General features: G+C 43.5%; 2 protein-coding genes across 3 annotated transcripts in view; one reads left to right on the forward strand and one right to left on the reverse strand.

The window, feature by feature from the left end:
- LOC144888693 (uncharacterized) overlaps positions 1 to 26,616 on the forward strand; it is a 1,025,555-nt gene that overhangs the window by 284,061 nt on the left and 714,878 nt on the right. The window lies entirely within an intron of this gene.
- LOC137438990 (zinc finger protein ZIC 1-like) overlaps positions 974 to 26,616 on the reverse strand; it is a 25,917-nt gene continuing 274 nt past the window's right edge. The window contains exons 1-4 of one of the 2 annotated variants that reach the window (XM_068134533.1): positions 25,642 to 26,616; positions 23,995 to 24,158; positions 23,264 to 23,571; positions 974 to 1,052 (exon numbers count right to left, since the gene is read on the reverse strand). The exon at positions 25,642 to 26,616 is cut by the window's right edge and continues 164 nt beyond it. In XM_068134533.1, the coding sequence (XP_067990634.1) occupies position 1,052; positions 23,264 to 23,571; positions 23,995 to 24,158; positions 25,642 to 26,616 (1,448 nt within the window). In that variant the 3' untranslated portion in view covers positions 974 to 1,051. Of the gene's footprint in view, positions 1,053 to 21,640; positions 23,572 to 23,994; positions 24,159 to 25,641 lie in introns of those variants that run through there. The other variant, XM_068134532.2, reaches the window with a different exon arrangement.

Raw genomic sequence — 26,616 nt, forward strand, 5'->3', positions numbered from 1 at the left:
ATTGCTTTTGAACATCGATCATCAAGCGGCGTGGGCCTACCTGGCAGAGTCTCGAGGAGTCGATCGCTTTCCAGCTCTTTCGTCTGACTTTCGCTTCCCAAATTTGTCTTCTGACTTTATCACTTGGAAATCTATACATCTTATATTTCCCAGATTGGTTTGAACAACCAAAAGCAGAACAACCAGTCATTTTGTTTGGCAATAAACAACATTCCCGTACCAAGCTGACGTTCACGCACGGTGAAGTTAGACACAAAATGGCGCCACGAAATCACGTGACCAGAAATCTCGGGTCAGCGCATGGCGCAACTCTCTTTATACAGGGACTCTAATTCTCAGATGCTTTCTAGTTTCTACTTTGACCATATGTGTAAGGTACGAGGGTGCTCCCAAAGGTTTTGTTGCTGTACTTTTACATTGTTAAGTAAAAGGTCTTGCAAAATTACATATTATATTGTCTCATTACTTCCGCCATCGAAGGTGGATGGAGATTGTTTTCACCCCTGTCTGTCTGTCTATCTGTGAGCAGGTTATCTCAAAAAGTTATGAACGGATTCGACGAAACTTGGTGGACAGGTTGGGTGTGCGACAAGGACGAATTGATTAGATTTTGGTAAAGATCCGAATCCAGATCCGGTCTATCAGTGAGATACAAATCATCAACTATTCAGCCTGGTGGAGGTATGTGCTCTACCGAGGGCCGGTCTATTTATTCACTGAATAATCTGGCAAATATCAGGTTTTTCAAACTTTTTTTGCTTCATGAATTCAAATATTTCTATCCAATGCCAAGGATATTGCCTTTACAGAAAACTTCAGTGAAGATTACATCTGAACTCTTGTTACATTCATTGTGATGCAGAATATATATGCTCATAAAATAATTTTCTCTGACCTCTGACCAAGACATTTTAGAAAGTAAAATAATAAATAATCCAAGCCTCAGGGAAGACGTTTTGCATCTTCTGAAGAAGTTAACACAGGCCTGTCCACTGTTCAAGTCTGGATTCAGGCATGTCCACTGTGTTAAGGACTCTTCAAAAGGAAGACTTCTGCAATGGGATCAAAAAGAGTTCTTTCACCACTGGATGAACAAGTGCATCGATGAGGAAGGATATTATGGAGAACAATTTGACATGAATAAAGTTTATCAATAGGATGGTCTATTAAGTAGTGTGTGGGTGTGTGTGTATGTATGTATGTGTGTGTGTGTGTGTGTATGTATGTGTGTATGTATGTGTGTGTGTGTATGTGTGTGTGTGTGTGTGTGTGTGTGTGTGTTTGTGTATGTGTGTGTATGTGTATGTGCGTATGTGCGTGTGTATGTGTGCATGTATGTGTGTATGTCTATGTGTATGTGTGTGTGTGTGTGTGTGTATGTGTATGTGTGTGTGTATGTATGTGTGTGTGTCAGTGTGTGTATGTAGTGTGTGTGTATGTAGTGTGTGTGTGTGTGTGTGTGTGTTTGTAAGTGTGTGTGTGTTTGTATGTGTGTGTGTGTGTGTGTGTGTGTGTGTGTGTGTGTATATGGGTGTGTGTGTGTGTGTGTGTGTGTGTGTGTGTGTGTGTGTGTGTGTGTGTGTGTGTGGAGGTGAGGGAAGGGGATAATTTTTGGAATAACCCTCCTGTATGTATGTTTACGTCTGCCACCGAAGGTGGATGGAGGTTATGCGTTCACCCCTGTCTGCTTGTTACTTGCGAATAACAATATATGCCACAATATCTCAAAAAGTTATGGGCGGATTCAGATGAAACTTGGTGGACTAGTTGGGGGTTTGACAAGGACGAATCGCTTCCATTTTGGTGAAGATCCGAATTCAGATCCGGACACAATAATTATTTAATTTGTAAGTGATTCCTCACCATTGAGTGAAAGGGCCAAAAACGATATATAGCATGATATTTCAAAAAAAATTCAATTTTGTTTCACCGCCAGACAGACAGAAGCAATTGCTTTATCGCAATATGTGCATGCGCACTCAGGATGAGATTCCTTACAATTTACCAAATTAATTTACCAGAGATATACTCTGCAAATTTAAGTGTCCAGCAACGGTACCCGCCGTATGGGCGGGGCTTCAATTGGGAGGCCCAAATGAAAAGGCAAAATATCAGAAATTGAAGGCTTTTTTTATTTTAAACGATTCATATAAACATCCGTTGAATCATATCACATGCAAATCATCAAAATCTAAACAGTACATGGCGCCAATTTTGAAAAAAGATTGAATTCTGCAAAACGGAAGCGGCCGCTACACGTCTTTCTCAGTCGCTTTGCACACGCTGTCATGTTACTTCGGAGCCGCACGTTTATATAGGAAGAGTTCGTCAGGAGTCGATCTACTCTCTCTGGTACGTAGAATAAACAGTATTTGTAGAATTTCAACAAAAGCCACATCACTGTTCATATCGGTAAATATTATTCCATCATGTTTGGAAAAACTGGAAAATTGGAAAATTGGAAACTTGGAAAAATTGGAAAAACAATATAGCCTATTTTACTCCAGGGGTCCTAGGAATACCCACCCAAAATATCGTTGCGATCGGTTTTGCTGTTTTTGCGGTACCTTCGAACGGACAGACAGACGGACGGACATTTGGTGAATTATAGTAAGATATACAAGCAAGAGCAGACTTGGTTTTAGGCTTGACCCGGTTTCATCCTTCTGATGTTACCAAAATGGGATGAGTACCAGCTTACAAGGAAGAATGAGCCATTCGAGTATCCTGCATCAGAGTGGCGACCTACCCATGAGCCAATGAAAACTGCCTCGGCAGTCCTAGGCATCTGAAGACATGAATTAATGGCTCTTCTTCTTCTTCTTCTCCTTCTTCCTATATAGCACCTGACTAGATAAAGCCATAGCTCCCTCTCTCTGATGGACTATACTCTTCACAGAGCGTCGATTCTGCTGAAGCAGCCTCCTGAATAAGGGTAAAATCAAGCTACACATGCAATATGTTTGTCAAATGCAATGTATATTCTTTTAACTTACTGGAAGAGGGGCCTTGTTGACCTCTGGAAAGGGAAGGGTGATCACCAGGACTGCAAAATCTACCGAGGGGTGACGCTACTCTCAGTGCAGGGCAAGGTCTTTGCTTGGATCATTCTTGAGAGGGTTCGCTGCCATATGCTCGAGCACCAGCGACCAGAGCAGTCGGGCTTTACACCAGAGAGGTCAACGATTGGCCATATCCTTGCGCTTCGGGTCCTCACCGGACGCAAGCGAGAGTTTCGTCAGGTGCTGCATGCAGCCTATGTTTGGCTCCGCAAAGTGTTAGATTCGGTGAATCTGGATGCCCTCTGGAGGATTCTTGGTATTCGTGGGGTGCCACCAACGCTGATCAATCTGATTTCTGAACTATACCCTAGTCCTGAGAGTGCTGTGAGGTGTGGTGACTCCATCTCTGACTTATTTCCAGTTGTTACTGGAGTTCGGCAGGGGTGTGTACTGGCTCCCACACTCTTCAGCGCTTGTATGGACTGGATTCTGGAGAGGATGTCGGAGAGGTCAGGCTGCGGTGCATCGTTTGAGAGTGTCAAGATCTCTGACCTTGATTTCGCAGTCATCTTTGCAGAGATGCTGGATATTCTAATGGGAGCCCTCCAGGCACTGAATGAGGAGGTGGAGCAGCTGGGATTACAGACTACCTGGGTCAAAACCAAGATCCAGGCTTTTGATGACATCTTGGATGCTGCTGTCTTGTCTGTGCCTGTTTGTGGCGAAGATGTTGAGGTCACGAAGAGATTCACTTACCTGTTGATCTTACCTTACAGTCACGTGAAAAAGTAAGTACACCCCATGTAAAGTTTTGACTTTTTCAACATATTTCAACATACAGCTATTTGATCTTCATTTCAACAATATATATAGATAAAGGTGATATAATATAACAAATATCATGAAACATTTACATTTTGTAGTCCATTGTATGATTTAAATGAACATAAATGCAAATTTCGCATGTGGAAAAAGTAAGTACACCCTAGGCTCCAATAGGTGGTATTGCCCCCTTTGGCAGAAACAACCTCAAGTAGGCGTTTCTTATAACTGTCTACCAGTCTCTGACATCGACTGGGAGAAATTTTTGCCCACTCCTCCATGCAGAATTCTTTCAGCTGTGCAATGTTTGAGGAGTTTCTTGCATGCACAGCACGTTTCAAATCCCCCCACAACATCTCGATGGGATTTAGATCCGGGCTTTGACTTGGCCATTCCAGAACCCTCCATTTCTTTCTTTTCAGTCATTCCTTGCTGGATTTACTGGTATGTTTAGGGTCATTGTCACGTTGCAAGGTCCACCTTCGGTTGAGCTTCAATTTTCCGACAGATGGCCTCACATTATCCTCAAGCACGCTCTGGTACAATGAAGAATTCATAGTGGATTCTATGATGGTGAGCTGCCCAGGCCCTGATGCAGCAAAGCTGCCCCAAAACAAACTATTTCCACCACCATGCTTTACAGTTGGTATCAGGTTCTTGTGGTCAAATGCTGTCTTTGCTTTTCGCCAAACATGTCTTCTGGTACTGTGGCCAAATAGCTCTACCTTTGACTCATCTGTCCAGAGCACATTGTTCCAGAAGTGCTGGTCTTTGCCCAGGTGTTCATTGGCAAACTTTGGTCTTGCCCTGATGTTCTTTCTGGATAGCAAAGGTTTCCTCCTGGCACACCTCCCATGTTGATCAAATTTGTGCAGCCTCTTTCTAATGGTAGGCTCGTGCACTTTGACATCAACAGTGGCAAGAGCTACCTGTAGGTCCCGTGATGACATTCTGGGGTTCTTAGAGACTTCCTTCAGTATCTTGCGGTCTGCTCTCGGGCTGAACTTGCTGGGGCGGCCTGGCCTGAACAAGTTGGCAGTTGTTTGGAATCTTCTCCACTTGTAGATGATCTTCCGGACAGTCGAATGATTGATTTCAAATTGTTTGGAGATCTTTTTAAATCCCTTCCCAGACTCGTAGTCATCTATAACCTTCTTTCTGAAGGCCTCAGAGAGCTCTTTTGATCCAGGCATGGTGACGCCACACACTTCAACAACAAAGAGCAAACCAAACGAAATGTCTGAGGTTTAAATAAAACAGGTTCCTCCAAGATCCTCTCTAACGATGTTCTAATCATTTGCACCTGAGCTGGTGCACCTGATTCTAATTTTAGGTATATGAAATAGTGATAAATGTAGGGTGTACTTACTTTTTCCACATGCGAAATTTGCATTTATGTTTATTTAAATTATACAATGGACAACAAAATGAAATGTTCCATGATATTTGTTATATTATATCACCTTTGTCTATCAATATTGTTAAAATGAAGATCAAATAGGTCAAATAGCTCTATGTTGAAATATGTTGAAATAGTCAAAACTTTACATGGGGTGTACTTACTTTTTCAGGTGACTGTATGTATACATACATGCACTACATGACCAAAAGTATGTGGACACCGGAACATCGAACAACTCATCCCAAAATCATGGGCATTAATATGGAGTTGGTCCCCCCCACTTTTCTGATATAACAGCCTCTCCTCAGTGAAAGACACATGAAAGCCCACAGAATCTTGTTTCTCAAAGTCTGAGATTCCTTTAGGTGCTTTTTTGCAAATTCCAAGCAGGCTTCATGTGTCTTTCACTGAGGAGAGGCTTCCGTCTGGCCACTCTGCCATAAAGCCCAGATCGGTGGAGTGTTGCAGTGATGGTTGTCCTTCGGGAAGTTTCTCCCATCTCCACACAGGATCTCTGGAGCTCATCCAGAGTGACCATCGGGTTCTTGGTCACCTCTATTACCAATTCCCTTCTCCCCCGATTGCTCAGTTTGGCTGGGCGGCCAGCTCTAGGAAGAGACATGGTTGTTCCAAACTTCTTCCATTTAAGAATTATGGAGGCCACTGTGCTCTTGGGAACCTTCAATGCAGCAGAGATTTTTTTGTAGGCTTCCCCAGATCTGTGCCTCGACACAATCCTGTCTCTGAGCTTTGCAGGCAGTTCCTTCGACCTCATGGCTTTGTTTTTGCTGTGATATGCATTGTCAGCTGTGAGACCTTATATAGACAGGTGTGTGCCTTTCCAAATCATGTCCAATCATTTGAATTTACCACAGGTGGACTCCAATCAAGGTGTAGAAACATCTCGAAGATGATCAAGAGAAATGGGAGGCACCTGAGCTAAATTTCAAGTGTCATAGCAAAGGGTCTGAATACTTATGTAAATGTGATATTTCAGGTTTTTCTTTTTAATAAATTTGCAAAACTTTCTAAAATGCTGTTTCCTCATTGTCATTATGGGGTATTGAGTGTACATTAATGAGGGAAAAAATGAATTTAAACGATTTCAGCATGAGGCTGCAACATAACAAAATGTGAAAAAATTGAAGGGGTCTGAATACTTTCTGAATGCACTGTATATATATATATATATATATATATATATATATATATATATATATATATATATATATATATATATATATATATATATATATATATATATATACATACATATATATACAGACTTGGCATTTAATATGGAATTATTTTTTTCTTGACTTGGGTTTCCTTTCTTAACTCAGTATATCAATCTGGTGAGTTTCTTTTACACTTTGGTGATTTCTTTGTTAAAAGAACCATGTCACTGATTGTCTGTCGCAGCAAGAAGTCAACAACAGGATTATATCACAGGTGGCATGGAAAAATGTACGGACAGGTGCATTTGATGATTGGCTTCAGAGTCGGGTATACAAGGGTTGTTGCGTTCTGTATTAGTGGAAAACAACTGCTGCACGTCTCCAACAGTTATTGCCGCTTCCTCTGGAGATGGTCCGTCAACTCGACAATGCTGTTTGTCATGGAGTGGTGGCTTTACGAAATTATGGCATGAAACAGCGTGCTATTGCTCGGCAGTATGGCATCACTCAAGGGCAGGTGTCAAAGATCCTGAAACGAAATGCTCAGAGGGGTGTCCCTACTCCAATACCGAGGCCAGGACGTCCCCGCAGAACCACAAGGAGGGATGATCGCCAGCTGCACCGGTTAGTCCGCAATGGCCGTACCAAGTCAGCTAATCAACCTAGGGCTGAGTGGCAGCAACTGACAAATGTGCCTGTATCCAGAAGGCTAGTCAACCAACGACTGGTTCCAGCAGGCTATCGTGCCAGGCGTCCCCTGAGAAAGCCATGTCTGACCAGACAACACCGCCAGCGCCGATTGCAGTGGGCCAGAGAGCACCGTCAATGGCAGCCAGGACACTGGAATAATGTGATCTTCAGTGACGAGTCTAGATTTCTGGTCTATCGTCAAGATGGCCGCGTCCGAATGCACAGACAAGTGCATGAAGCCTACAAAGAAGATTGCATAGTGCTAAGAGTCCAAGCTGGAGGTGGTGGGGTGACAGTTTGGGCTGCTTTTCATGCAGGGGGCAAAACTGACCTGGTTGTTATGAATGGAAACCTGAAGCAGTTCAAGCACAGGGCCATTCTGGAAGAAACATTTGTTTCCATTTGCTCGTGCAGCCTTTCGAGGAAACTTTGTCTTCCAAGATGACAATGCACGGCCTCATCGTGCTCGCATGTTCCAACACTTTTTTGCTGACCGTGGTGTAGAGCATATGGAGTGGCCTGCCATGTCCCCGGATATGAATCCGATGGAGAACTTGTGGGCAGAATTAACGCGTCAAATCGACCACTTGGACCAGCAGCCGACCTCTGTGCATGAATTGCAGCAGGCTATTGTCACTGCATGGTAAGCGATTCCTGTCCAAACCTTGGCAAATCTCGTGAACAGCATGCCTCAACGTGTACTTGATCTCCTGAATGCTCGTGGGGTTTACACGAAGTACTGAACTGTAATTTTACTGTCCGTAATCCCAGTCGTAATTTAACTTTTGTTTTTGTTAAAAAACATTTTTGGCTAATGTGCAAAATAAAGAGATACTTCTGGAAAACGTACAGAAGTTTACCACAGTACTGTCCATGAATTGAGTTCGATATCAGTTTACATCACTTTCAAGGATCAATTTATTTGCTTCGAAATGTCAAATGTGGTTTTTGTTTCTTTTAAAGGTCACATTAACAAAATCTCGAATAATTTCAACATAATTCCAATGAACTTTTGGTTCTAAGACATCTTGAAAAGTAAGTTCACCCCCACAAAAAAATATTCCATATTAAATGCCAAGTCTGTATATATATATATATATATATATATATATATATATATATATACTGTATATATGTACAAAAGTACAAATGTACAATGTACAAAAGAGCGCGCACAGCTGTAAGGACGAAGGACGGGAACAGTGGTGAGTTTGAGGTGAAGGTGGGAGTGCATCAGGGGTCGGTACTAAGTCCACTACTATTTGTAGCTGTGATGGAGGTGCTGGCTCAGAACGTAAAGGAGGGTTTACCGTGGGAGTTGTTGTATGCAGATGATCTGGTGTTGATTGCGGAAAGTATGGATGGACTGAAGGAAAAGATGAACAAGTGGAAGGAATGTATGGAGACAAAAGGTCTGAAGGTGAATATCGGAAAGACGAAGGTGATGGCAAGTGGTAAAGCATGTGGTGAGGTGGAAAGAACTGGGAAGTGGCCGTGTGCTGTGTGCAGGAAGGGTGTCGGAGTGAACTCCATTCAATGTACAATGTGCACTGAGTGGGTTCATCAAAAATGTAGTGGTCTGAGAGGGTCATTTACCATTGTGGCAGCTACATTCAAATGTAAGGTGTGCACAGAGGGAGCTGCAGATGGAGGAAATGTTGAGTTGGATCTTGGAGACGGCGTGAAGCTGGAAGGTGTGAAAACATTTTGCTACCTCGGAGACATGCTGAATGGAGAAGGTGGATCAGACTCGGCAATGGTTGCTCGAGTGAGATGTGCATGGAAGAAGTTTCGGGAACTGAGTGGCGTGCTGATGAGGAGGAGAGTGTCGCTGAAGCTGAAGGGAAAGGTGTATGCTGCATGTGTGAGAAGTGTTATGATTTATGGGAGCGAGACATGGGTAATGAACGTAGAGCAGCAACGAAGGCTGGAAAGGGTGGAAATGCGAATGGTTCGATGGATGTGCAGAGTATCGTTGAGAGAGAGGAAGACAAATGATGAATTGCGAAAGATGATGGGAATATTGCCTGTGATTGATGCTGTGAAGAGGAACAGGCTGAGATGGTTTGGTCATGTGTTGAGGAAGGATGAAAGTGACTGGTTGAGAAGAGTGATGGAAATTGATGTAGAAGGAAGTAGAGGACGGGGAAGACCGAGAAAGACTTGGCTAAAGATGGTGGAAGAAGAAATGCGGGCAAGGGGGTTAACAAGGAGAGATGCAGAAAATAGGGCAAAATGGAGAAGATTGTCATGGGGACCGCAAGGCTAACCCCCGCTCTAGCAGGGAAAATGGCCTTAAAATGCATGTTGTGTATATATATATATATATATATATATATATATATATATATATATATATATATATATATATATATATATATATATATATATACTGTATATATATATATATATATATATTTTTTTTATATATATATATATATATATATATATATATATATATATATATATATATATATATATATATACATATATATACCTGTCAGCAATGGGTGTGGCTGAAACAGCCGAATCCACGAATTAGAATGGGTGTCCGCATACTTTATAACCACTGACATATAAAAGGTTCGTGCTTTGTAGGTGGGATAGAAAGTGTAATTCTGCATACTGATGGAACTCAAAGCCATGATTCCAGAAAAAACATGACAAAACTGTCCGTAAATGAACATATCCACAATCAAAAGTCTTCCAGTGGAACCTCGCTACCTCAGCTGGGAGAGGAGTGGAGCTTGGACTGTGCCATTTCTATGACATCACTTCCTCAGTCAGGAGAGGGGTCAAGTTTGGGCTGTTTAAGTTATGTCTGCACAGAGAATGCACCCCAATATCTGCTTGCAAAATATATAACAGATATAATCTATAATAATAAAAGGCAATGTGTGCATGTGCGTGCGTGCGTGTGTGTGTGTGTGTGTGTGTGTTTTATGTGTGTGTGTGTGTGTTTGTGTGTGTATGTGCGTCTCCTCCATAACTTCAAAACCATGAAACCTAGCAGCCCTAAACTTTGCATGTATACCAATTGAACTCCACGGGAGTGCATGAATGAAAACTGGGTGTTTGGGTATGTTTAAACCCACCTTTTGAAGATAATTTAGGGGGAGCTCATACCAAAACAAAACAAAATAAGCCTTACCAAAATTGCGGTGCATCATCTTGGCCAGGCATCTGTCACAACGCCGGGGTTCTTACGTTGCTATTTTGTTTCGGCCTATTCAAACGTGCCTTGGCTTGGAAACACAATCTAGTCTTTCGTACTAATTAAAGCATATAATCAAAATCTGGATTCAGAATAGAGGATGGGGATCCCATACACGAAATAAGTATCGAAATCTGGAGTAAAATCTGAAAAATTTATGACATTATCGATTCGTAAAACTTAGTGTACATCTTATAACGAAGCTTTCTTTAAGCAGGGCTGTCCTTCCTCCTTCTCCATATTGCCAGAGCATTAAATTTAACTTTTTCTACTGTTCCAACAATTATATTGAGTGAAGAAAAGGTGAGGGAATGTGACCAAAAGTGTAACTTTTTAAGTGAAAAAAGATTCCTTCTTTTAAATTTATTAAAACCTCGTTTATTTATAATTTATTTCCTTCCTTTAAAAAGTACAAAGAACATCGATGGTCGAACAAAGGTAAGGTAAACCTTTGGGGTCGTTGTTTTGATGGACTTTATTCATGTTTATGCTTCACTGCAACAGAACTTCGAACAGGCTGTGGTGCCTCGGTCACAACTGTCCACTCCCAAGCGCTGATACAGGAGATTTTGTGTGTGTGTGTGTGATATATATATATACACCCACACTCTCCACCATTTTAAACTCAACTGGACTACCGTCATGTTGAGTTCATCACTTACTGAACCCTCCGGCGTCCGTCGTCTGTCGTCGTCGTCTGTCGTCCGTTAACTTTTCGACGTTAACACTCCAGCGTCCACAAATATCAACCGATTCTGATCAAACTTGACATGCAGCATCCCTACCCCAAGGACCAGGTTGGTATTACATTTCAGCCCGATCCGTTGAAAAATGGTGGACTTAGGCGACCATTTTGTTTTTGGTCATGAAAACGACGTTAACACTCTAGCGTCCACAAATATTAACAGATTTTGATCAAACTTAGAATGTTTAACCCTTACCACACATGGTAGGTTGCTATTGCATTCCAACCCGATCCGTCACAAAATGGCCGCCATAGGCCGCCATATTGTTTTCAGCTCCGAAACGACGTTAAGACTTTAACGTCCACGAATATTTATGGATTTTGATCAAACTTGGTGTGTGAGACTCTTACCACACAAGGATACAAAGACCGTAAATTATTACACAAGGTTGTTGGCTTTTCATTTAAGTCATATCTAGTACAGACAACTGACCTACTTTAAAGTTGTCCAGTCAGTTCAGTTGAGTTCTGCTTCCCTAGAAGCTCTAGTTATTCATGTGACATCATGGGATACAGAGGAGGTGCAGAGAAAAAGGCTGCATAATGACATGTCCCTTTAATTGTGACCTAATCACGTAATGCTGTGTTGTGGTGAATGTCCTCACATAGGGATCAAAAGGCGGAAGTAACAATCTCAATACCGCGTATTTCCACCTCTGGCAGCAATCACTGCATTGCACCGGCATCACATTGACTGTATGAGCACTCAAGTCTGAGCCTGGCGAATGTCATTCCATGCCAGAATCAGCTCCTGTTCCTGCTCAGAGGGTCTTGGCAAGGTTTGAATGCAACGACCAATGATATCCCAGAGATGTTCAAAAGGATTTAAATCTAGCGAGATGGCATACCATGGTGTCATGGCATTAACCCAGGCATTGACAAGAAGATTCCTGTTTGAATGGCTCAGTGAGCAGGAGCATTATCGTGCGTAAAGATTATTGCTGGACCATGTTACTTCAGGGAAGGCAACACATGTTGCTGTGAGATGTCATTAATGTATTGATCTGCCATCGGATTGCCATAAATACGGATCAAGTTGATGTGAAAGTTTTCAGAAATACCACAGCACATCATGACACCTCCACGTCTAATCTTTGCTGCTTGCTTGATATTCGGAATGCGGGGGCATATCGCTCATTTGCATCTTCTGTAGACCTGTGTACACCCCCCTCATTCCTTTCAAGGAGAACCTGGACTCGTCACTGAACATAACACTTCCCCATTGCCTCTGCATTCATCAGAAGTGCCGATTTGACCCCTGTGAACGTGCTTGGATGTGTCGCGGTGCACGTCGTGGACGCTGAACAGGATGACGAGCGTGGATCCTTGCCTCACAGAGATGCCTCAAGACGGCGTTGTCACTTATCCCGCGATGTCCAGAGAGAAAGTGTTTGTAGTACTCTTTCCTGAGCAGGAGTCGTTATCCTGGAACATCCACTTCTTGGCAAATCTCTTGTTGATTAATTGCCTTGATAATATCTTCCGAGATCATAAACAGTTCTGCTATTCACTTTAAAGAGCCTTGCAACATGACTAATGGAAGGCCTTGCGTGAAGGTGTCCAATGATATGATTACTCCCATTTTCTGACAGACCTGGCATTGTAATGAATTGTTAAATAATACAATCATTGTGTTTTTGGGATGATCCAGATGCTGGCATCTCGGAAGGTGTCATGTGTTGAATGATTAATTGCATTAGGCAATTACAATACGTGGAAACTTGCAATCATGTGTTCTGTGCATCCCTCGTGCCAAAAGGGCACTTGAAATGAACGGCCGGAACAGTCCTTAAACAATTCCGTTGTCAATTATACATGTTCGCATTTTATGGCGGAGAGTATATATTTGAAGTACGATCTTACATGAGGGTGGTGCTAACATAGTTTACAATGAAACGCAAACAATCCTCACATTGCGACATCTTTTAAGTCACAAAACTCCGATAAAAGTTTGCGGTGATGTGACAATTGGCGCTTTGATTGAAATTTCATGGAGAGAATATCATGGGTCAGTTTTGCCTCTTTCCCTGCAGTTCAATCTAATTGCACTTCCAAAAAATATCCATTCACTTAAAAATGTAAAAAGAAGATAAACATGTGAGGTCAGGGTTTTTTTGTTTTTTTTGCCAGTCCAGCATATTCATTATTTAATTCTCCAGGACAATTCTCAGAGGTTCCATACTTACTTTTACTTGGGTTATTGGTGGGAATCTTCCTCTTCATTCTTTTTTTTGTCTCAATATTCTCCTTCTGCAACCCTTTCCAAGTCGGGAAGCTTCTTCAAGCTCAACAGTGAGAACTTTTGTTAAATTTAGCGTATACCTTCAATACCGAGCCACCCAATGTACAATCGGAGATTCAAACCTATTAAAATACCCCGAGGGCCTCAAACCTTTAATCACCAAAACACATTTAAATAAATAAATAAATAAGGAGTGAATCAATTGCTATGAACATGTTTTTGATTTATTTGATCATGAGTTCTGGTCTCTCTTGCTGTGTTGCTTTGCGTGAACACCAAGTGCTATCAGAACAAGGCACTCCAACAAACGACCTCGCACAGTCGCGTAAACAAAACAGCTGCCACACATGGATGCCAGGTGGCAAGTCGGATGGCGCGTCTACAACTTATGTAGATAATCGTCACGGAGGTTTGATAAAGCGTGTAAAGATTAGGCCTCTTGGATTGTGTTTGGAATGAGGGAGCATCTGTTAATAAGAGATTTTTAAAATGACGATAATAACAATCACATGGTCTGCTTGGGGAGATGTTGGCATCAGAAACAATAGATGGGTTTAAACTGGAATTAGACAGGTACGTAGAAGTATTGGGGATAGAAGGGTGCCTGGACATTGGTGGGACTGGTAGGTAGGCTGGTATCTCCAGGTAAATCTATCTCCAGAGACCAGGTAAATGGTAGTTTGGGGATATTATCACAATCGATTAATGGATTGATAGATCAAATTGAATTGGTAGGGTGGGGGTGATTGCCATCGCACAGCATTGTGGGCCAAATGGCCTGTCCTGTGTCCAAATTCCTTGTAGGCCTAATTTGTGTTTGGTGGTCACTCGTGATCGCCAAGTGCGAACATCGGCAAGAAACCTTTCCTTTTGCGATAAATGGACTGAAGGCTCTGGTGTCGCTTCTCGTTTGTTCGAAGTTCCTCCGAACCACGTGGTCCCGCACGGCGACCGGTGGCTCTTTGCAGGAGCATCCCGTCCTCCCCCCGATCGGCTACCCTCCCCCCAAACATCCCCCCCGGGCTCAGTTGTTGGACATTGTTTTCGGGAGCTCCGCGTTACGCCGTCCGGCTCGCTCGGTGCGAATCGTCGCTTTCCCGCCCGCTGTGCCCCGCACGGGGCCGCCGTGCATTCGAGCCCAGCCCGCGGCACGACACGACTCGCCTTCCCAGGCACGACCGGCCGTTAAAACGCGCCCGCGAGCCGTGGGGACGTTCAGAGCGCGGACACGAAGCCCGAAGCTCGTACGTATCGAGTACCGACGGAGTTTTCGTTTTACCTGCACGCGACGCGCTAAAGCAGGTGCGCGCGGCGTCTCGTGGAGCGTGAACCGCGCGCGCCCTTTGCACGTCGTGCCCGAGTTGGTGTCGCACGTTTTAGGCCTACAAGGAGACGTTCGACGTTTCCCACAAAGCAAACTAACGTCGGTCGCCATCTCAGCTTTGACGTCTGATGACCATTCGAATGCAAGACGCATTCGTGTGTTCACCTTTGCTGCGTACCTGCGCACGCCGTTCGCACGCCGCACATCGAGCGGTCACGCGGCCGCCATGGCGGGAAATCACGGGAAGGCCCATTAACCACGACACTTACACCGCATGCGGTATCAGGCGGCCATGGTAGCGCGCACAGGAAAACATGCAAACTCGCTCGTGGACACAGGCACACTCACTCTTTACACGCAATTTTACTTCGTTGCTAAGTGACTCATCCCACGAAGCAACGTGCGTACGTATGTGAATATCGAGTCGACAGACGTTCGCACCCTTCAGCAAAGATCCTGGAGCCTTTCTCGGTAATCACCTGGTACCCGCCGGTGTGCTCAATACCCCGTTCCTTGTAGGTCTCACATTTACCGAAAGTCGCTTTCAGTAATATTCCCGCAATTTTTTTGCAACAGTTGAATTCAAAATTTTTTCCGACAAAATCACTGCAAACGATCTCACAATTCAGCTCGTCACGTCCATCGTTAAATAAATGAAGCAACAATCAACAGGAACAAATAAGCTTCGTCTGAAGGGCGCGTACTTGCTATGAAACGTTCGCTCGCGAACCACGTAGGCCTACTAATTACGTACGCAGCACTCGAATCGTGCGTCTGGTCGTTTCATTAGGAGCGAAATGTAAATCCATCGGCGAATCACAATTTACTGGCAATAACATTATAATAAGCGTCGGGCTGAGCGAAACACGTTTTGCGAAAAATGCTTGCCTTTCATTAGCATTCAATAGCAACACTAAATTGGGCGGGAAAAGTTGCAGTAAATCAGCAGAGCCACGAGGCCTTAATACCAGCTTGGGAATAATCCCGTAATGAAACCAAGATGATGTTTAACGAGGGCTAGTCCGCGGAACTGCGAATCTTTTAATCGGCTGTGCAGGCGCACATCGCTGTAAATCATACGCAGAGGTGCTGTATGTTCTGAGTCCGCTTAATCTGGGCCCACGAACCGTTCGGTGCACCTGTGTGATTTTAGGGGAGGGATGTGCCATACGAAACTTTCAAATAAACGGTGCATTTTTTTATTGTGCCTTTACATCTATTAGAAAAAGAAGAAATCTCGGTCCTTTCATATCGGAGCATTATGCCGCAACCGCAGGATGAGAAGGACTGTCCGAGAATAAAAAGGAGCAGAACGCAGTTGCTGGGAACCAATGAGCTACAACAAGGTCTTTGAAAGTGCAATCATAACCCAGAAAAAAAGGAATGAAGCATGAGAGGTTCGACCTGCACTTTCATTATACATATACATGCATGTACACACACACACATACATATACAGTACTGTATACACATACGTACATTAAAAACACATATAAACATACATATGTTATACATATGTTTATATCTATATCATAAAACAGGTGTGTCCGTCCCCAAATTACTCCCTCAGTTTTGGGTCTAGCCCCGCCAAACCTCCAGTGGAACGTTTTGAGGTCCCAGCAGATGTTGTCGGGTAGGTAGGAGGTTCCAAAAAATCCTCAATAAAATCATGATTTTGAAATTAACTCGATATGAACCTGCCGCAAATCCGGAAGTGGGCAGATGAAGACAATGAGCTGATTTGATAATATCTCAATACAACCTTCATTTAAAACAGTATTTTGTTAAAGTATCAATTTATGATTGGAATGACGTTTGGAATTGAGTGAATACAAATACGATTTTGAATTCGTAACTTTCTAAGCGTGACATTCGCGGATCACCATATGCAGATTCGCCAGCGGCTGGGTGTGGAACCATTCAAACGGGTACATTTTTGTGGAAATCTTTCACGAACCTGCTGTCCATGTCTGACGTGCAACTGAAGGTATATATACACACACACACACACACACACACACATATATATATATATATATATATATATATATATATATATATATATATATATATATATATATATATGATGACCATTCCTTTTGTACTATGACGATGCATAGGGCCGCCAAAGTTTCCTTGGATATTGGGCACAATCCTGGACGGGTTGCCACCCCGACACATGCTACCCGAATGGCTCATTCATCCAAGCAAGCTGGTACTCAATTTGCTGATCTTGGAAGGGTGACAGGCCAAGTCAACCCCCCTGGCATTAATTCAATGATCGACCGGGATTCAAGCTCAGGATCCTGGGGTCCCAAGTTAGCACCCTAACCATTAAGCTAACACCAGGCTCATATATATATATATATATATATATATATATATATATATATATATATATATATATATATATATATCGACCGGGATTCAAACTCAGGATCCTGGGGTCCCAAGTTAGCACCCTAACCGTTAAGCTAACACCAGGCTCATATATATATATATATATATATATATATATATATATATATATATATATATATATATATATATATATATATATATATATATATATATATATATATATATATATATATACATGCATACACATTCATACAGAAATACACACACATAATATACACACATAAATAGATACAAATACATTAATATGCATACAAGTATACACATACATACATGCATATGTAAATACTAATACAGTAGATATATACACATAATACACATACAAACTTACATACATGCATACATTCATACATATATATACATGCATATATAAGTACACATACATATACAAACATATATGTATATAAATACACATATGTACTTGCATACATACATATATAGATACATATACATACATATGTAATATGTATGCACACATATAAATATACACACACACACACACAGACACACAATCATAAATACACACACGCACGCACACAAATATATATATATATATATACACATCCACACATATACAGGGTGAGTCAAAAGTAGCGCCCGATTTCTGTTTATATATATATATATATATATATATATTTCTGTCAGTTGCTTGTTTGTTTGCCATTTGTATTACAGTGTACAAGAAGGTAGAAATAAATGAATGACATGTTTATCTAACCATTTATTCGGGGGAAAATTATTACGGAAGTGTACCAAGCTGTTTTACTTGCAATTTTCAAAGTGCCCTCCCTCGTGATCAATGCACAATTGCAGCCGAGCAGGTACAGAGTAGCACATACGCTTGCAGAGTTCGATATCAATTTCCTCATACTTTGCAGTGATTTGAGCCTTCAAGTCCTGAATGGTATGAGGCTTTTCATGATAAACAAGGTCTTTCATGAGCCCCCCCAAAAAGAAATCTGGAGGTGTAAGGTCTGGGGTGTAAGGTGTAAGGGAAATAATTTTCCCCCGAATAAATGGTTAGATAAACATGTCATTCATTTATTTCTACCTTCTTGTACACTGTAATACAAATGGCAAACAATCAACTGACAGAAATATATATATATATATAATTAAACAGAAATCGGGCACTACTTTTGACTCACCCTGTATATATATATATATATATATATACAGTGAAACCTTGACTTACGAGTGCACCAACTTACGAGTTTTCCGAGATACGAGCCGTCGCTCTGTCGATTTTTTGCTTTGTGATGCGAGCCGAGATCTGAGTTACGAGCGAGCGAGCTTGGATATAAAACACGTAATCGTCGAAAAACATGAGCGAGGTGTGCGTGTTGTCGACTTGGCGAGGCAGTATGATCGTAGTACTTCTACGATATGTACGATTTTGAAGCAGAAGGAGTCGATAAAGGCTATAACGCCAGCCAAGGGCATTAAGATTATTTTAAAGCTCCGGACCTCTGTCCATGAAGAGATGGATAAGTTGTTGTTTGTGTGGTTGACGGAGAAGCAGCTCGCAGGAGATACCGTGACCGAGAGCATCATCTGTGAGAAGGCACGAGACATTTACGGGGATTTGGTGCAGCAGACGGCGGGAACATCAACGGACGAGGCATCGGAAGAGTCACTCAAAGCCTGTCGGGGATGGTTTGATAATTTTAAGAAGAGGACCGGCATTCACTCCGTCGTCAGGCATGGTGAGGCAGCAAGCTCGGATGTGAAGGCAGCTGAAGATTTTATTATATCTTTTGCCGAACTGATAGTAGCCGAAGGATACATCCCCCAGCAAATCTTCAACTGTGACGAGACAGGGCTCTTCTGGAAAAAGATGCCGAGGAGGACGTATATAATGGCAGAGGAGAAGAGCATGCCAGGCCAAAACTTGTTCAGAGTGCCGGCGATAGCTCGCCTTCTCTTTGTGGAAGACACGGTGAGATCCTTAACATCCAACAACTAATGGGACGCAAACGGGGCGCCCAGTTTAGCGGTACACACATTGATGAATCACCCTGCCTGTGAAACACCGACATGACAGGTTATAGCTGGGTCGGGATTCAAACCCAGGCTGGACAGTTTAGAGTCAAGTGTGCGTACCTCCAGTCCAGGCCATCCTGCCAACTTGTATGCTGCATACAGGTGAAATATAAAGCGCGAGATATTTATATATATATATTTCAAAAAAAATTGGTGTGGTTTTTGGCGGGCTGGAACGGATTAATAGCATTTCAATTCATTTTAATGGGGAAATTTAATTTGAGAAACGAGCAAATTGAGTTACGAGCTCGGTCACAGAACGAATTAAACTCTTAAGTCAAGGTTTCACTGTATATATATATATATATATTATATATATATATGTATATATATATATATATATATATATATATATATATATATATATATATATAATTATATATACATACATATATACATATACATACATACATGTATATATACATACATGTATATATATATATATATACATACATACATACACACACACACACACACACACACACACATACACACACACACACACACACACACACACACACACACACACAGATACACATCCACACACACACATATATACATACATATATATATATATATATATATATATATATATATACACATACACATACACACACACACACACACACACACACACACACAGGACGACATATTTTTAATATGCCAGGCATATCTTTATCACATAGATGACTCGTGCTCTATGTCGAAAAGTTTTTCTAAAATACAGTATATGTTGAAATGAAAAGTTGTTCTATTCTTCTCTGCACAATATTAAGCCGGTTTTATGTCATTCTGATGTCAAATACAAAGTTGCAATATAATAAAAATATAAGTCCTTGTTTCACCCTGTGTATATATATATATATATATATGGTGACATTTGAGCTTCAGGAACTATCCTGCTTATCAGTTAAGCACTTCAACAGAGGAACCTCTGTTTTCCGGCCTTGTTGATCAGAGCATCCAGACTTATTGCAAAAGGCAAGAGGGAGAAGATTACTTACACTTTTTCTCCTGACATGTTCGCGTTGGTCAATGTGACTATGGGAGGAGGAAAGTCAAATAAGCCATAAACGGTTTCATTACGTTTCTTATGAAGAGTGCAAAGACTGAGTTGCATTTCGAGAGTACTTAGATGCAAGTATAGAGTGTCCAGGTGCATTTATAGAGACTGTTTATGTTCATTTATAGATGGTACTCAGATATATTTGGAGATAGTACTCAGATACATTCATATATTGTACTCAGGTGCATGTATCGAGGATTCATGTGCATGTGTAGAAAGTAATCATAACTCAGGTGCATGTATTGAGAATATTATGGTGCATGTATGGAGAGTATTCAAGTACATTTATGGAGAGTATTCAGGTGCATTTATGGAGAGTACTCAGGTGCATTTATAGAGAGTATTCAGGTGCATTTATGGAGAGTACTCAGGTGCATTTATATAGAGTATTCAGGTGCATTTATGGAGAGTACTCAGGTGCATTTATAGAGAGTATTCAGGTGCATGTTTAAAGAGTATGCAGGTGCATTTATAGAGAGTACTCATGTGCATTTATAGTATGTTCAGGTGCATGTACAGAGTATTCAGGTGCATTATTTGAGAGTATTCAGGTGCATATTTAGAAAGTATTCAGGTGCACGAAAAGAGAGTAGTCATGTACATTACAGAGAGTACTCTGGTACATTTATGGAGAGTATCTGCACGGAACAAGGTGCTGCAGGTTAATGTAGAATGTTCAACCCAGGGTCAGGTTTCCATGCCCTTCCCGTGGTTATTTATCTATTCCATATTTATTTTATATCCCATCATAATTTCAAGTTCAAAGCCACTGGCTCCAGAACGCGACTCTGTTTGGGTCCAGTGACGCTGCCCTTGGCCTGGACGTTTACAACCCTTCGGGCTGAATTACAGCGAACTAGTCTGCGGTCAGTGCGGCCCGTAAATCACACTGCAAATCCCCAATTACGACTGCCAGGAACCGTCCTGCTTCACGTGGATAGCAAAGCAGAACTGAGAAAACATGGGGACCGATTACGTACCTTCATTTTGGCCTATTTCCTGCACAAAAGGCTCGAGACAAAAGCAGGCCGCAATATCGGTCTGAACGTGATGGGCTGCGTTATGACGTCCTTCAAAACCAAATACTTATCGACATAAAAGTTCCTCGGAAAATGCAAGTGGCACCAGATTGTTACAATAATTGTGACAAAACAAAGCACCGACAGTTATAATTAATAAAAAAACACAATAATGTCCGTCACCAATGAAGAAACATAGGGAGTTGATCAAGTTCATGGGTGAGTGCAGAGGTACGTAAAAAATAAATAAATGTGTTGTCAGGTAACTAGGAGGAAATGATGGTGAAAGGACGATGCGTAGAAAAATTCAATGAACTATAAAAAACATTTTGATACAAATTGTTGATTAAGTTTACATTTCAAATCGTGAACTTATTGATTACACAGTAAGAGCTTCTTCTTCAGTATTATAAACCTTCCTTTTGCCTGAAAAAAGCAACATATTGCAATAAATTTTCCCAAGAGGAGACGCCTTGAAAACAGGAAGAGACTTTAATGGGTTTCGAGCGACATTACAAGAGACCAGAACATGACACTGTATAGCCATCTAGATTAGACGGAGCTGACATAAATATCAATTTATGAACTAACATTTATTGTTGATAATTTAGTTACATGCGGATAAATACACTCTGCCTCTAAGTTGTACAGAAAGGAATTCCGGATACATGATTTCGATCTGATGTGTTACAAAGTACAATGGTAAACGTATACAATATTTATAAGGAAAAGAAAATGGTTCTTTTTTAATTAAAATTCACCGTACATAAAACTTTGGCACGACAAGAGTATTTCCGCTTATTGCGTACGAAAGCAAAGTAAGCGTTTCGTAAGAGTAAGCTACAAGTATTACAAGTTGGAACGAACTTCGCCATGAAAAACAATCGTCCCCAAAGAGTAGAAATGAATTCCCATGTTAAACGTGCACTTCCAGGAAAATTAAACCGACGATGGCATCGCACAACACGAGTGGGAACATCAATACGACATCGCGTACTCTGCAATCTTATATTACGGACGCCACTGTGATGGATTCAAATGAAGCTTCAAAAAAAAAATATGAAAATGCTCGTCCGACCTCTTATACACATGTTCCATATTGTGAACAGCCAGAGATATAACATTTGATGCACACATGCACACTGGTATATATAAAAAAAATGGTTGCGTTGTGAGTACGCAGTGTGACGTCATTTGTGCTTAGATGGCAGATTATCGTTTTGAGCGTTATTTAAATAGCGGGTAAAAACACTGTCTCTGTACACCTATGTACACATTTCCAAAACAAAATGTGAGCAACGAAGACCTCTTAAGCAAAATAAATTTCTTTGAAAAGGAAATGTACAAATGCTGCATCTTTCACAGTTTTACACTGGTCGGTGCGTGCTCGTGAAACTTTTTGTTTTGATTTCTTTATTTTCTTACACAAACTGCCGTCGACTCGCAGCGTTTAAAAACCGATACTTTAGCGATAAAAGAAAGGTGCGAGGAGGGAAGGGGGAGAAAGAGGGACAGAGATAGATAGTATGTACCACCGCCCACAAGAGGCGTAAGCGATGATCACGTGGATTTTCACAACTTCATATGAACACCAGTCCTGGGTGGTACTGATCCTATATTAATATCTTAGGGAGCAGGACAAAAATGGGAAACATGAAAACTATGAGAAAAGAAAGATTACTTAGTGGGTCCATGAACTGCAAAGGAGCTAAAAAAAACAAAGTCTTATGGCAGATGAAAAGAAACAAATGTAGAAAATTAGAAACAGAGAGAGAGAGAGAGATCTGAAGACAACCTTCATCATATTGAGTGTCTAACTCAATGACCACCGAGATCATCAGATGGGATCTGTCCATCATTCGGATTTCAACCCTTTAACCCCTCCCAGATTCACTCTGAACAGTGGGTCCACAACCTTAATTTTGTCCGAATGTCCTTCAATCAGGCATGGAGAGGTGGAGAGAGTGCGAGAGAAGAAGAGAGATGTTAAAGGAGGAGGTGTCCATTGAGGAGCAGTTCTGAATGGACTCTCGTTGATGTAGTGGGACATTGGGGGAGAGGGTTGTGGGGTGGGGGATAAAGCCTCTTTCACACATACCACTCACTGAAGTTAGCCGCAAGTCCGCCATGACCGTGACTTCCGGGTAATGGCATATGCCTGGCTTTCACCGGTGACGGCATTCCAGCTGAAGGGATGGATGTAATAGACATCGACGCGATCACAGAGGGAGAAGAAGACGATAAGGACGACGAAGAGTTCGCACCACCTCCCGCCATTGGGCCCGAGGGTTGGTTCGAGCCCCCGGCTTCGGTGGAGACTTGGGAGCCCATAACAGGCGGCGTTGCAGATTCGTACCCAGAGCTGGCTGCCGGAGAAGGCTGGGAGCCATGGGCCGTTTCGTGCACCTGTGTGTGGGCAGGGACACAGCGTGACTCGCTCAGCCACGACGCCCTGAAACGGTCTCACCCCAATGGGTGCACACGTTACGCACATCCCGCATTTAAACGCCTCCGGCAACATAACGCTAAGCACCACTGGCGACTACAGTCGTCCTGACAGGTTTATCACGACAAACATATACAGTTATCCAGCTCCCCTCCCCATATTCCTGCCCCCCACAACCCCTCCCGCTCCATCTCCTTTTTCAGCTTACCCTGCTCACACGTATACAATGAACACCTACACGTATGACCCCAGCAACGTTGACACCCTCCCACCCCCCAGGTAAGAAAAACAACCCCGTAATGACATTTCTACTGAGCACTTCCCTTTCTGCTAGCGGGGCTCGATCCGACACGAGACCCCAGCGACCCTCGTCCACCATTTACCTTCATGTGCTTGCGTAGTGAACTGGGATGCGTGTAGGACTTGTCGCACAGCTTGCACAGGTACGGCTTGTCTGACGTGTGTACGTGCATGTGCTTCTTGCGATCGCTGCTGTTGGCGAAGCGTCGGTCGCAGCCCTCGAACTCACAGCGAAACGGCTTCTCTCCTGCTCACGGGGGAATAACACAGTCCGTCCACGTACCACGCACCACGTACCGAGTCCGCGACGCTACACGGGACGCCATTGTGTCGTGGCCCGGGCCCCCGTTTGGGATCGCTGCTCGCACGGTGAAGCCCCCCCTGTTCTCCGACTCCGTCCCACAAAGGGGGCAACACTCGAGAGCACACTAGGAAACGCTTATTTATAGCGACGTTTACAATAACACGTCGTCCATCTTTTGAATTGATTTTTATAATATCGTGAACATAACGCACGAATAAAAGGCGTTTGCTTAAAATGGCATTTACATCGCGTCATTCGAGGCAACTAAAGGTGCAAGTCGAGACGTCGTGTCTCCAGCAACGAGAAACAAACCGTCGGATGAAAAAGTCATTGTTTTATTTTATTGATCGTCGTTTTTTTCTCCCCTCCTCCTTCTTTAGTATCAAATTGCATTGTTTCGGATGGACGATTGAACCGAATATGCAATGGCGAATTATTGCGTAAACAACGAAGCGGACGAAGCTTGGTCGTGTTGACAAACACAGTGCCCCCCTCCCCTTTATAATCGCACCCCCCCCCCCTAACATGCCCAAATAAACATGTCCGCCCAACAAACGTCGACGGAACGTTTCTGCGAGCTTTCTGTCCCGTTCTGCATAAACCTTTCTCATGTGCGAGCGGCTCTGGCGAACAATGGGGACGCCGAGGTTCGTTCGTCGCTCCCAAGCTCGGAGTACGGACGTGCCCGTGCGTCGGTGCGTCGGGAGGGTGCGGGGAATGCACACCGGACAATTGTAATAAAAGGTGCGGGGATTAATCCCGCGAAGAGGACGCCATTAGCATGAGAATGGACGCTCAGGTCTCCGAGAAACGACGCAGGCCTCGCCGAGGCGCTCGCCCACCGAACTCGTGGGGGTCAAAGGCGAGTTGCCAGGACCCGAATCCCACTGGAAATTCGCTGAGGTTCTCCTTTTATCCCCGAGGATCACGCAACAACAGAATGGCCGACGCTGTCCCTGACCGATCGCCCCCCATTCCCTCTGGCCATACACACGTTATTATGACGTACGCAGCGACGTTCCCGTTCTCATTCATAATATTAATGGCAGGCCTACTTACAGATTTTAAAGCACAAATGTATACTGTTACAAAACAATCAAGCCTTTAGAATATAGTTTAAATTGTAACTTTTGTAAATGGGGTTTGTGCGAATTTAAAACGTGCACAGACCACGGAATACAACGAGGGGATAAAAACGGCGCGTAACGTGTAAATACGCAACTTCACTCGGTCCTGAAAATATTTTCTCAATTGTGATGGAGAAAGAAAACAAACAACCGAACGAGTAAATGTATTTGTTGAAGCGCAGAATTGTGCCGAAATTAAGGATGGAGCGACGGGCCCGGGACACCTCGTGAGCGTGGGATAAAGAGCACGAGGATGACCGCGGCGCGCGTTTTAAATGGCGCGCGACCCGGACACTCACCTGTGTGCGTCCTCTTGTGTATCTTGAGGTTCTCCGAACGCGCAAACACTTTCCCGCAGCCGGGGAAGGGACACGGGAAGGGCTTCTCGCCCGTGTGCACCCTGATATGATTGACCAGCTTGTACTTGGCCTTGAAAGGTTTGCCCTGCCGGACGCATTCGTCCCAGAAGCAGATGTGGTTCGCCTGCTCGGGGCCGCCGACGTGCTCCACGCTCACGTGCGTCACCAACTCGTGCATCGTGCTGAAGGTCTTGTTGCACGGCTTCTTGGGCACGGCCAGCTGCTCGGGCTCGATCCATTTGCAGATGAGTTCCTCCTTGATGGGCTGCCGCATGTAACGGAAGAAAGCTCCCGCTCCGGCGGCAGCGTGGTGCGCCATCATGTTGAGCGCGCCGTAGCCATGATGGTGGTGGTGGTGGTGGTGCAGCGGGCTGGCGGCGGCCGCGTAAGGGTCTCCGCGCGGGCTGCCGCCGTTAACTTGGTGGTACTGGTGCTCGGGCCTGCAGTACATCTCCCCGGGAAGGGGAATCCGCATCTGGCCTCCCATGACATTTTGCGAAGGGTGTCCGGCCGTCGCCTGCTCGTGGATGCTCGGGAAGAGCAGGCTCGTCGGGTCGTTAGATCCCGGGTGATGGTGGTGATGGTGATGATGGGGGTGAGGGTGAGCGTGCGGGTGAGGGTGGCCCGCACCGAAGCCGGCGGGGAACAAACCCGCGGCGTGCTGAGCGCCCGCCGAGCCCGAGTCGGCGAAGCCTCGATGGTTGCGAAATAAAAAGTCTCGCGTCGAGTTGAAAGCGGCCGCCGCGCTGTAAGAGGCCACATGCGGCGGGTGGTGGCTGAGCGCCGCGGGAGGGTACCCGACCGGGGACTGCGACGCGAAAGGCTGGGCCGGCGCCCCCATGTCGTGAGCGGCTCCGGGTCCGAGCTTGAAGGCTCCGCCGAGATGCGACGCGGCCTCTCCGAAAGGGTTCAGTC

This window comes from Myxine glutinosa, chromosome 13, assembly GCF_964187855.1.
Source record: "Myxine glutinosa chromosome 13, kmMyxGlut1.1, whole genome shotgun sequence".
In the NCBI taxonomy this organism is placed as follows: domain Eukaryota; kingdom Metazoa; phylum Chordata; class Myxini; order Myxiniformes; family Myxinidae; genus Myxine; species Myxine glutinosa.